This window comes from Arvicanthis niloticus, chromosome 1 (genome assembly GCF_011762505.2).
Source record: "Arvicanthis niloticus isolate mArvNil1 chromosome 1, mArvNil1.pat.X, whole genome shotgun sequence".
In the NCBI taxonomy this organism is placed as follows: Eukaryota; Metazoa; Chordata; class Mammalia; order Rodentia; family Muridae; genus Arvicanthis; species Arvicanthis niloticus.
This window is the reverse complement of record NC_047658.1, coordinates 115287930-115299706: the sequence shown is the minus strand read 5'-3', so window position 1 is coordinate 115299706 and position 11777 is coordinate 115287930. Positions and strand designations below refer to the sequence as shown.

Here is an 11777-nt window from a genome sequence, read left to right as displayed (position 1 = left end):
TCGCTGCTTCTGTCATTGTTTGCTACTCTCCGGGCTGACCAGCTTGGGCAGGAAATATGCAACACTGCATCTCAGTTCTGCCTCCTGTCTAACTGCCAGTGCGCCCAAGGCTGGACAGCAGGTAAAGCCACAAGCACAGGTTGATAAAGTCCTTGGTACATAAAGTCTCTGCTTCCTGCTTACCACAAGGGCTCTCCCTGTCCTGGTGAGAAATTAAGGAGAGACCCAGACCGTTAGAGTTGCTTCCTGTGTTTACATGGCAGGAACAGATAAGTGGCACCATTGGAACCCTTTTGGCTCTGAACCAGTGTGACTTTTTTCATACAATAGGAGGTTATCATCCACTTTCCCTGTTGAGTGTGCAATATTGTTCCTTGTGGCTGCCCCTTTCATGCCTCAATCCTGCCTTTGTATGGCTGAAAGGCTTTTCTAAAGAAAATACAGCCATAGTCTTCTCCACCTTTACAATCCCTGGTATCCCAGAATTCATCAGCTGCTGCTTGAGATTCCTACTTACTTGGTCCAGGCTCAGTGTCCACCTGTCTCCAGTCTCCTGGATAGAATGGGAAGGCTTTGGTCTGCTACAGAACATTCAGGGGCAGAATTGACTGAAAGTAGGCACCCTAATGAAGAGACTGACACTAAGGGGATGGTGATGATTTTGGTGGTACCAAAGCAGGAGTAGGGTGAATTCCTCATGATGATCACATACTTATCCATTAACGAGAGTCTCACAAAGCCCAGTGTGGCCTCAAAGTCCCTACATAGCTGAGGGTGACATAGATTTCTAATCCTCTTGCACCCATCTCTCAAGTACTGGAGTTACAGGTTTGTACCACCACAGCTGGTTTGTGTACTGCTGGGGATCAAACCAGAATTCATGAATGCACTGCAAATAATAATGACTTACTGCATCTTCAGCCCTGATGCTGTTTTTTAACTTTTAAAGAAAATGTCTCCTGTATCCCAGGCTAGCTCAGAATTCTTTATGTAGCTGGGGATGTCCTTGAACTTCTGATCCTCCCACCTCCAAAGTGTTGATATTACAGGCACAGGACAACACACACCATTTTTATTATGTTTAAATAACTTTCTCAGCAGTGATATTGGTGATCATGTTCTGGCTCGATGACAGTGAGAACCTGAGAGCTAAGGAGTAGGAACCCACTAAGCTTCATCAGCGTCAACGCCATGATCATCTTCCTTTGTCATCTGAATGGTCTTAGCAAGGCAAACTGGCCTAAGACAGGTATGAAATCACTCGACTCCATAGCCTAACTTAGGTTTTTGCCTTCCTCTACATTTCAGGATCTTTAGGTTAGAGAATGTCTCCTGGGCACCGATAGACCTGGCCCAGGAGTCATTTGTTCAACCAAAGACGAGCCTGGATGCTTCAGACAAGATGGAAGGGGTCCACACAGCTCAGGGCCATGTGATATGGTTGTCATAAAGCAAAGAACGAACTTACTCAAGGTCACGTAGCCAGCCAAGAAATGAAAGAACTGAGATTCAAATCCGGGTTGTCACTCCGAACCCCTAGGCTCTTCCCACCACAACTACCCAAAGGCGTGTGCAGAAGTCAGCACGGTGCTGGCAAGAACCCCTCAAGGCACGTGCACTCATACTTGCTTGACCATGTCACCTTGGCTGGTACTGCAGTCTTTCAGAAACAATTTTTGCCAAACTAGACCCGCGATTTGAGTCCCGGAAGTGACGTTATCACGCAATCACTCAGAAGGGAGGACCAAATGCGAAGCCCCGCCCTGAAAGTGCGGCAGCGGGTTTTGGACGGTCCAATGAGGGCGGGGAGCGTGTCCCGCCCTGTAGCGACAAAGACGCGCCTGCGCAGAAGTGACAGCACGAGCGGGATTGGCTCCGGGGGCGCGGCGAGGAGGTGAGCGGGGGGCCACAGCCCAGGCTGGGGAATCCGGGTGCCGGAGGGCAGCTCGGGGCAAGCCTGCCTGAAGCGGGCCGGAGTCCGCGTGCCAGCCAGGGACAGCAAACGAGGGAATTGGGGCTGGGGTCTGGCGTTTGGCAATGCCGCAGGGGGCGGGCTCTCACGCCGTACGGGGCGGAGCCCTGGGGCTCGGGGCGGGACGCGGAACAGCGGTGGGAGGGGCAACGGAGCCAGTGCGAGTTGAGGGCGGAACCCAGTGTCCCATAGGAGGATTAGGAGGTGTGGGGGGCGGGGTTTGGGGTTTAGAGGAGGAGCTGGAGCAGGTGGAAGGTGGAGCCTTGGGCTCGGACACAGAGGGCGTGAGATCCCAGGTGTTGGGGGTGGGACTTCAGCCCGTGAGTGGCGTGGCCCCTCTGCAGGATACGAGGTCTAACATTGCCGAGGGCGGAGCTGCAGGTCAGGGGGCGGAGCTGCACGCCGTAAAGGGTGGGGCCAAGGAGCCTTGTGGAGAGTTAATCGTGAGCTATGGCCCGTGGCGTCCACGCGGGGGCGGTCTCCGTGGTGGCCGTGCCTGGGGTCGCGGGAGACCGAGAACTCCCCCTGGGGAGGTTGTGTGGGTGGAGCGGGCTCGGCGCCCCGTTGACTCTGAGCCAGTCTGGGTTCCCCGAAGACCCCCAAGAGCTCAGAGTTGGGGAGGTGCCCCTGGTGGAGGAGGCACGGGGCCAGACTGGGGGGTGCCTCCGGAGGACCGGAGCTCCTCAGAGCCACCTAGTGGAGATGTGTGGGTGCCTCGGGGCCGGCCACCTGCAGCAGCCGCAGATGTGTGGGTGTGCTGGACAGGGAGCAGCTGGGTGTGGCGGGAGTGGGGTCGTCCTGTGGGGACAAATCCGGTGCAATCAGATAGGGTTTGGACTTTGCGTAAAGGGGCTAGCGGGAACTGAAGAACGGAGATGGGGACTGGGAGAGAGAGAAGGTCAAGTAGTGAGCAAAGGGAGGGGGCACTGGCTGCTGTGGCCTCCCCTGACCCCCTCCCCTCGCTGCTGGGGTCCTCGGCCAAGTCCCCTTCTCACTGGACTGGTAAGTGTGGCCACAGAGCCCAGGGGAGCGGGTGGTGGCCCAGAACAGTGGGATTCCCCAGAAACAGGCAAGATATAATGGGGAGTTGGCATCCTCCTGATATAGACTGAAGTTCCATGACCCCACCTCCAAGTTTTTTGGTTGGGGGTGGGGTGGCCTGTGCCTACAGAGACATGAGGCTGAGCTGGATCCTGACAATACTGTCCATTTGCCTGAGTGCCCTGGTCACAGCCACAGGGGCCGAAGGCAAGCGGAAGCTGCAGATTGGAGTGAAGAAACGTGTGGATCACTGTCCCATCAAGTCTAGAAAGGGAGATGTCTTACACATGCACTACACGGTAAGTGTCAGTGGAGGAGCCTCTGGGCTTTGACAGTTTTTCAGGACCAGAAAGGACTTTGGAGTCTCATTTTTTTTCCCAATTAGGTAGATAATCTTGAACACATCACCCCTTTGAACTAAGCTCCTTCCCACAATTCTATCTTGCTTTTCAGTTTACTCATCAGCTAGGTGTCAGCATGCAAATTACCATATATGAGCTACCCATGGCATTGACCCTTTTAAGAAATGTGACCACCAGTGCTGTGGTGACCACCTTAATGGGATGAATAACTGGGTGGAAGGTCTGTGGAATGGTCACCTCTCCTTACTAGTTTTCCCATGGTCTCACAGGGAAAGCTAGAAGATGGGACGGAGTTTGACAGCAGCCTACCACAGAACCAGCCCTTTGTTTTCTCCCTTGGCACTGGCCAGGTCATCAAGGGCTGGGACCAGGGGCTGCTGGGGTGAGTCTGGTCTGGGGTACATGTTGTAGTGATCCAGGACGTGAGCTGTGGGAGGAAAGCCCAGCTGTGGGGCAGGGCCTTGGATGCTTCACACACTGAGCACGCCTCATCCTGCAGGATGTGTGAAGGGGAGAAGCGCAAGCTGGTGATCCCGTCTGAGCTGGGTAAGACGCCCTTGGGGTCCGGTGGTAACAGGGAGAGGGCTTAAGTGTGCCTAGAGATGAGTTAAAGCCACTTCAGCTTCCCTGTCCCCTCTCCATCTAGCCACTGTAGCATGTATGCCACTTCCAAGCCTGGCTGTGTTCAGCAGCTAGGTCCGTTATGTATGGCCACAACTTACTCTGTGTCTCTGTGTTTTTTGACAGGGTATGGAGAACGGGGAGCCCCCCCAAAGATCCCAGGTAATACCCTTAACACCCTCAGCCACCACTCTCCCAGAGTCCCAGATCCCAGTCTAATCATACTTCTCCCCTCAGGTGGAGCAACCCTGGTGTTTGAGGTGGAGCTGCTCAAAATTGAGAGGCGTTCAGAACTGTAGCAGGCTGCAGAGGGGTAGGAGGCCCCTGTCAGGGACCAGACTGCTTAAAAACAAAACAAACAAAAACCTTTAAAACCCCAAGAGTGAGTCTGTGTTTCTTTGTGAATCCTAAGAGATTTAGAGTAATATCTTAGCATGTGTTGGAGTAGGGCACTGATCTAATGTGTGAATGGGCATGGGGGAAGGGAAAACCAGCTTGAATCTCATTTTTCCTTCCCTGATAGTTGCGGAGCCTTGAGGTCTAGCCTCAACAGCCTAGAGACCCTTACCCAGTGAGGATAAAAAACTCTGAAAACTGTCGCTAGCAACATTGTTCCCCAGCCACTTGGCATAGCGATCTGGGAGTCAGCATGGGTTATCACCATGGCTACATGGCCTCCAAGAAGGCCTGGGGTCACCTGGGGAGTAGCTGAGCTGGTGACAGTTGTAGAGCAGTGTGTCCCTGTAAAAGACCAGCCAAGCCTGTTAGCTGCTCCAAAGGCTGTATCCTAGCTTTATTTTTAAAGGGCCTGCGCCGCAGAGTCAATATAAAAACACAAAAAGTCCCATCAGTTTAATAACAATAAAAAACCCCAAAAGTGGAAAACTGAGGGCAAGGGAAATGTCCCCTGGGCAGGGGCACAGGGGTCCCTGCTCGTGGCACCAGGCCTGGCTGCAGGGTCCCCTGGTATTGCTGTTGCTACGAGGTTAGGGGGCAGCGATTGTCCTGTGGGAGCCTCGGTCATCTGAGTCAGGACCCTTACTTCTTCTGGGGTGTGCTCAGCTTCTGCATGCCCCGGATCTTGTCCAGCAGGCCAGAGATGAAGGCCTAGATAGGAAGGGGCCATTAGAGAGGCCAGGATCCAGATGACAAGCTGCCATAAATGCATACCCACCCAAAGGCCAAGGAAAATGACTTACCTCCGTGGGTTTGTAACAGTCAACTAACAGCTCCTGGTAAGGGAGAACACAGTACACAGTGAATTCCTGAGGACGGGCTCACTGTTGACCTATACCCCCCCAAGAGACCAAGGTCACTTAGGAACATAGCTAAGTTAAGTTCCATGAGCCTCATTTTTCCAGAGGCAGATGACCCAAACCAAAGAAATTATGGCACTAGGGCCACGCCTCCCCAAGGGGCGGTCTCCAGCAGCCCTCCAGGAGCTGACCTCAGCATACCTTGACTCTGGCAGCCCGGGTGTCATCACTTTCCATGTCCAGGAGTTCATCCACATCGATCTCCAGCTCTGGGATCTCCTCCTCCTGGGGCAGGGGTGGGAAGAAGCACAGACAGGTGCCTCAGCCAGGAGAGGGTGTGGAGAAGACTCCCTGCCTAACTCAAAACCAGACCAGCCCTCCTTGCCCAGCAAAGACAGCTGCTCTGGGAAGGAAAACAGATCAGGTCTGTGCCAAGGCAAATTGCCCAATGAGGGGGAACTTCCTGTCCCTGCCAGTGGGCACCAGGGGCGCCAGACAGACAGGGCTGGGGACCTTGGGCTTTGAACCTAGCAGATGTGCCTTCTCAGCATCCGGGACCTCTAGCTCACCAGAGTACTGGTGGGGCCAGCTGTCCCAATTCATCACAGCCCCTCCCCTCCCCCAAACACCTGTCACAGCTTCCTGGGAGGGAGGAGGAAGTGAGGGTGAGGGGTCAGTGTGAAAGACCCATGCTTGATATAGGGGAAACAAAGAGCCCATGCTTTGAGGAGAAAGGGGTACACCCCCCTCCCCAAGGGTACAGCTATCACACTTGGAGCCAGCTGCATTCCAGGGCTGGGCTAGGGTAGGCATCAGAGGGCAGGCCCACTCCTCCACCCTACCCCTGGGGGCCTGAGTCACCATATGAACAAGCAAGGAACATGGGGTGGAGAACCAGAGCCGGGAGAGCTGGTTAACCTGTCTCCATGGATAAACAGAGTAACAGGCTAGCCCACTAGAACTACTCGGATCCTTTGTAACACTTGAAACAGTTACACTAGTACCTTTCAAGTAGTGTAGATGCTAGCTAGCCCAGACTAGGCTAGATTAGACCTTTCACTGTCAGCCCAAGGTAGACCCCTGCCTCCAGTCCCAGGTCAGGCTATTTCTTCTAGGCTTAGGGAGGACACTATACTTAACCTGGGGCAGTACCACGAAAGATGCAAGGTCCTGGGCAGCGGAGAAAGCTAGACTGACTTAGGTCAGGAAAGAAAAAGCGCACACTGGGAGCGGCGAGTGTAAGACCGGTCGGTGGCTTGGCAGCAGAGCTTCCACTGACTGACTCTGGTGACAGACCGACTTAGGTCCGATTTTAGGGTATCCGCGCGGGGTGGGGAGCACACCTGGCAGTCGTAGAGTCGCGTGAGCTGTTCTAAAATCCACTCCTCCAGGTTGAGGCGCTTCCGTAGCTCCTTGCGGTCGTACTTGACGGTGACCTTCCCTTGCCGTCTCACCGGGCCATCGTCATCCGCGCCCCCTGGGCCTTCGCCTGCGGCTCCAGGGGGACTCTGGAAGTAGACTCGGGGCCCTGTGCTGCCACTGCCCGGCCCGGGGGCCGGGGCAGCCAACGCCGCGCCCCCCGCGGGGCCGCTGTCCGCCATGGCGGCCGCCGGGGCCACGTGCGCGCTCGGGCCCCTCCCTGCGCCGCCGCCTCCCGGACGCCCGCCGGCTGGCTCCGGGCCACTGGCTCCGGTTAGCTCGCCGGCTCCGCTCCGCGCAGCTCCGCGGCGAGAGCGGCGGCGGGGGCGCCCGGGGGCAGCTGCAGCATGCGGAGCCCCCGGGCTTGGCCTGGCCGCGCCCCGCCCCCTCCCCACCGATCCGCCCGCCCTTTGTCCCCCGCGGCCGCCGCCCGAACCGCTGCCGCTGCCGCTTTCTCTGTCTTGCTTTCTTCCCCCGCCCCCCGACCACACCCCCTTAAAGGGCCAGCCCCACTTCAGGGCCCCCCCCCCAGCCCCGCCTCCTGAAAGGGGATAGGGGAGGATCTACTTTGCAGGGTTCGGGGCTGTCTGTCCGGTCTCCTTTAACTTAACCTCTGGCCTCAAACCTAGACTTCTTTGTGTCGGATGCCTGGATCTGCACGCCCGCTAGGACCATAATCCTCTTCTGACCCTGTCTCATTCTGTCATTGACAGTCTAGGCATGAGACCGAGTGGGCGCAGATCCGGTGAGGAACCTGCGAGACCCTTGGTCAGCAAGGGGCGAGAGAACTTCCGCGCGCGCGGGTCGACACGTGGACAGGGCTTCCGGGGATCGGAGGTGCAAAGGGGTCTAGGCACTGCCCAGGTGCCGGGATGCCCTACTTGGTTCGGTCTCATGCCCCTCCAAGGAAGAGCTCGGGGTGGGAGCCTGTAGAGTTGGCCTTTTGGCTTACAATAGCCAGGACGTGGGACGCCCACCGCCCACCGGCTGAGATGGCGGCGCGCATAGTATTGTGGGCAATGTAGTTCGCGGATCATCGATGCTGCCCCTCCCAGCTGCAGAGCCCGCAGCGAAGCGCAAACTTGTTTGGGGCGCGCCCCTCTGAGCTGGCTGGGTTGTGTTGGGCGAGGCCCTGGGCACCCCGCAGCTTGAGTGTGTGCAAAGGAGGAAACTCGAGTGCAGAGAGCTAGCATGTGGGGAAGCCAAAACTCACGGTGATAAAGGTAATAATAGCAGTTGACCCCAAATGAGCGTTTATCTAGATCCCTGTCTGTTCTGCTGTAGGGACAGCAAGCTAGTAACTTCTCTGTCCTTCACACTTTAGGAGGCCACGTTCCATTCTTCCTTCATTCCGTCTGCATCTTTAAATTGTTTCATTCATTCGTTTGTCTTTCTGCTAGACAGCAAAATTTTGGTGGGCTAGAGTTCTGAGGACTTTGCTGATACCCAAGCTTGGGTCAGCATGCTCCTTGTCAAACCTACAGGCATTAGGGAACTTTTGGGTCCATACAGAACTGTAGCTCCTAAAAGTCTCAGACTCAGGCGAACGACTCTCCATCCTATTGGTTGAACAAACGACCGTAAAGGGAAAAAAAAAACAAAAAAAAAACAAAAAAAAAAAAAACCTGATGGACTTCCTCTGAAAGCTGCGGGCAACGTTAAAGAGGAAAATCCGTGGAAACTTAGGAAGTGACAGCACATAGTTAAGTCACAGGACTATTTAAAGGGGGAGCTGGGATTTTGAGTCGGGGCTGTGTGAGCCTGTCCCTGGCCCTCCCCCACCACGCACTAAGGCAGAGTCTACCAGTCTCCAGCCACTCCATCTCATACTACCCAACAAGGTTGTATAGCACTTTCTGGATGTCTCTATGGCTCTTCAGTTTCAAATAGTCTCAAGATTAAGGGACAGCAGGTCCTAGCCCTGTATGGACATCTTTTTTCTAGATGCTGCAGACAAAAAAGCCTCTGAGCAGGTGGGTTTCAGAGAGAGGTGAGTTTGGCCCAGGGTCCCACAGTTGGTACTACATCCAAACTCAAACCCAGGACTGTAGGCTCCTCCTTTATGCTACGTTTTAAAATTTAATGTGTTATGAATTTGTTAATACTATTTTGTCTACATATATGCATGTGTGTCACCTGAGCCTATGGAGGTCAGAGGTTTTGAATTCCCTGGAACTGGAGTTATGGATGTTTGTGAGACACCATATATGGGTGCTGGGAATTGAACCTGGGTCCTCTGCAAGAGCACGTGTTAACTGCTGAAGCATCTCTGTAGCCTCCTGGATGCTATTTTTTGGAGAGACACCACAATGTTTAGGGATGTAGGTCAGGGGTAGAGCATTTGCCCAGCATGTGCCGGGTATGGGTTTGATTCCCAGTACTGTAAAATAAAATAAAGGGAGACACGTCTAAGGGAGGGAGCGCCCTCGGAACAGTGCTTGCCTAGAGTGCCAATGCCGTGGGTTCGATCCCAGCACCACATACAGTTGTTTGTAATCACGGTTGTGGAGGCAGGTGGCTTGGAAGTTCAGGGTGATCCTTGGCTATTTGGTGGGTTTGAAGCCAGCTTGTGATATATGAAACAATAAGTAAGTAAGATGAGAAGGCAGGTGGGGAATGCTTACTGAGGAGACTGGCTGTGGCACCTTTGCCTAGTTCTCAATGGGGGAAGGAAGCACTGGGGTAAGCTGGTGTCCCCTCCCTACCCAGCCCATTGCCTGGCAGTAGCTTTCTTTCAGCTAGTCTGGACAGCCCGGGAGGTTGGCTCCTGCTATTACAGTTTAGGCAGTGACCGCTGCCTGTTGAGCCTGACCTCCTCTTCCATGCCTGAACTATGGGAGAGTCGCTTTTCCCAGAAACAGATTCCCCGCATGCCCAGCTCACCCCACCAAGGGCGGAGCAGCTCTTTTTGAAGCCCAGCATTGATTTATACCAATGGTTCCTAGTGCCACAGCAGACACTGTGAAAGTAGAGCCCTGACTCTGAAAACCTTCAACCCTGCCTGTGCCCCTCCCTCCCCCCCAATCACATTTGATGTGAAAGTCTCCAGGTCACATGCCAGGTCCTTTCAGAGATAAACCCATCCTGCTTCTCCCTCTGGCTCCCTCCTGTGTCATCCCCAGGTTATCCTTGCTTTCCTGGGGCTGGCTGCTCTGTCTTGTTCCTTCCAATGACCAGCAGATGGGTATGCTGGCCTACAGCTTTCTTGGAACCTGAGCCGCTCAAACAGAGCCCTAGCCTTGGAGCACACGGGTTGGATTCAAGTCCTGACTTTGCCCAGGAAGTGGGCAAATCACTCATGTCCAAGGCGTGTCTCCCAGGAGCCAGAGGATCCTGACCTCCCTGTGACCTGGAGCTCAGGCCCTGTAGCCTTTAGCCTGGTATGCTCACCCAGCAGCCCTCCTATGACTGGAGTGTGCCTAGTCTCTCATCCAGCCTCAGGCTGTGGCTTCCCAGGGTGATGTGTCCCCCCTCCCACCCGAGAGCAGCTAAGGAGCTTGCAGCACCTCCCTGAAGCAGAGGCCCTGGGGAGGGACTTGTGGGCCTAGACCAATCCCTTAATCAAGGGTAGAGACCGGAAAAGCTGCCTTCATTCCCCCATTACCGAGAAACTCTATTACCATTCCAGGGCTGGAAGAAAGCATCCAAGGAAGAAGAGGGAGCTTTCTAATGGGGGGCTGCCTGGCCTCAAGAGATTAGCGGTGGGGGAAGAAGAGGGCCTGGCCCAACAAACAGCTTCCATCCTGTTTTCCAGGGACATGCTTCCAGAAGCTTCTGGGAGGGTCCAGTCATCCTGACCTTAGTGTTGGTGTGCAGAACCCCCTGTGCCAGAGTTGACCTTTCTTTTCTTTACCCTTTGACATTCCCACAGGTACACCTTCTCTCTGTCCCCTCCCCCCTTCCTCTCTCCACGTGGTCATGGCTGGCCTCTACTTCTCTTCTCTCTCCACCTTTGCCCTTTCCCCTGAATAAACCTTTTCCCACTTAGAACCGCGTGGTCTGGAGTAGTCTATTCTCAACGGCAGTCAGATATTCCTTACACCTGTCACATTACTTATAGGGGGAGGGGTGTTTATTCCACTGTGATAACTAGCTTCTGGACAAGAGAGTCCTGCATTTGAAAGCAAGCCAGTGGGTACAGAGGCCAATCTCCACCCTTAACAATTCTGTTCTTCCAAGGAGGTTGGTGGTAGTTGGAGCTCCGAAGGGGTATTTTCTTACAGCCCCTGTGAAGGAGGAGGAGGAGGAAGAGGAGGAGGATCACAGGCCTGTAGCCTTCTCCCCCCTTTTTTTCTCCTACAGAGCAGGGAGCAGAGGCAGGAAGTCAGAATAAGGGGTGAAATCCTCTCAGGAAGCTGTGTGACCTTGGGCAAGTCCCTTCCCCTCTCTGGGCCTCAAGTGGAGATACTAATCACACCACTGCACAAGGCCACAGCCAAAGACAACTAGATTCATTAAGTTTGCCGCCATTATGATGGCGACTTGGAGAACAGCCAGTGCCAGGCAGGGCTCCTCTTGAGGCCTGAGAGCCTGGGGCAAAGGCGCCGGTAGGGAAGCTCCTCCTTAGCTGACCCTCCTCCCCCAGAGCTAGCTCCAACTCTTTCTGGGTTTCTAGGTGACTTGGCTGGCCCCTCTGGATGAGTTCTACTTTAAACCTGCTGCTGCTGCCTCCTTTGTATTGGGGGGGCTCCCACAGGGGCCCCCAGGCAGGAGCCCCCCCAGCCAAGCCCTGCGGGAGGGGCTGCAGCCCCCACCCCGGCCGGTGCCCATGGGCCTGCCCCTTGCGTTCGTTCCTCGTTCCTCTGATCACTGGAACACAGATTTCAGGGCACCTGCTGTGGGCCAGGAGCTGCACAACCCCTCCTTTGGGGACACCCACGAGGCTTCTGCCCCCTCTGGGCAAACAACTATCCTTCACCATGCAATTTTCAGCTAAGAGGCTCACTGAGACTGGCTCCCAGCACAGGGTCAGCAACGCAAGAACTGCGGCAAGGTTTTCTCTGGGAAGTCAGGATGCCTGGGTCCTCAAAGGAGGTGGCTGCTCCAGGCCTCTAGGGCTAGGGACGGGGGAGGGGCGCCTGCCGGCGGGAGGCCCATTAGCCAGCT

The 11777-nt window shown here is 55.0% G+C and overlaps 2 protein-coding genes across 6 annotated transcripts; one reads left to right on the top strand and one right to left on the bottom strand.

The window, feature by feature from the left end:
- The first annotated feature begins 1738 nt into the window (after positions 1–1738).
- On the top strand, positions 1739–4376 carry Fkbp2 (FKBP prolyl isomerase 2). 5 transcript variants are annotated; one of them, XM_034491730.2, is made up of 6 exons: positions 1739–1894; positions 3144–3312; positions 3645–3757; positions 3875–3921; positions 4123–4158; positions 4234–4376. In XM_034491730.2, the coding sequence occupies exons 1-6, from the start codon at positions 1749–1751 to the stop codon at positions 4293–4295; spliced, it is 573 nt and encodes a 190-aa protein (XP_034347621.2). In that variant the 5' UTR covers positions 1739–1748; the 3' UTR covers positions 4296–4376. The 5 variants fall into 5 exon arrangements, with proteins under 5 accessions (XP_034347621.2, XP_034347423.2, XP_076772493.1 ...); XM_034491532.2 differs by having other exon boundaries at positions 1750–1894; positions 3108–3312; XM_076916378.1 differs by lacking the exon at positions 1739–1894 and adding an exon at positions 2249–2353.
- A 457-nt stretch (positions 4377–4833) lies between these two features.
- Ppp1r14b (protein phosphatase 1 regulatory inhibitor subunit 14B) lies at positions 4834–7162 on the bottom strand. Its single transcript, XM_034500805.3, is given in 5 exon segments — positions 4834–5103; positions 5196–5228; positions 5454–5537; positions 6596–6984; positions 6987–7162. Coding segments are annotated over 5 exon segments (609 nt in total). The 5' UTR covers positions 7021–7162; the 3' UTR covers positions 4834–5034.
- Between the last annotated feature and the right edge of the window lie 4615 nt (positions 7163–11777).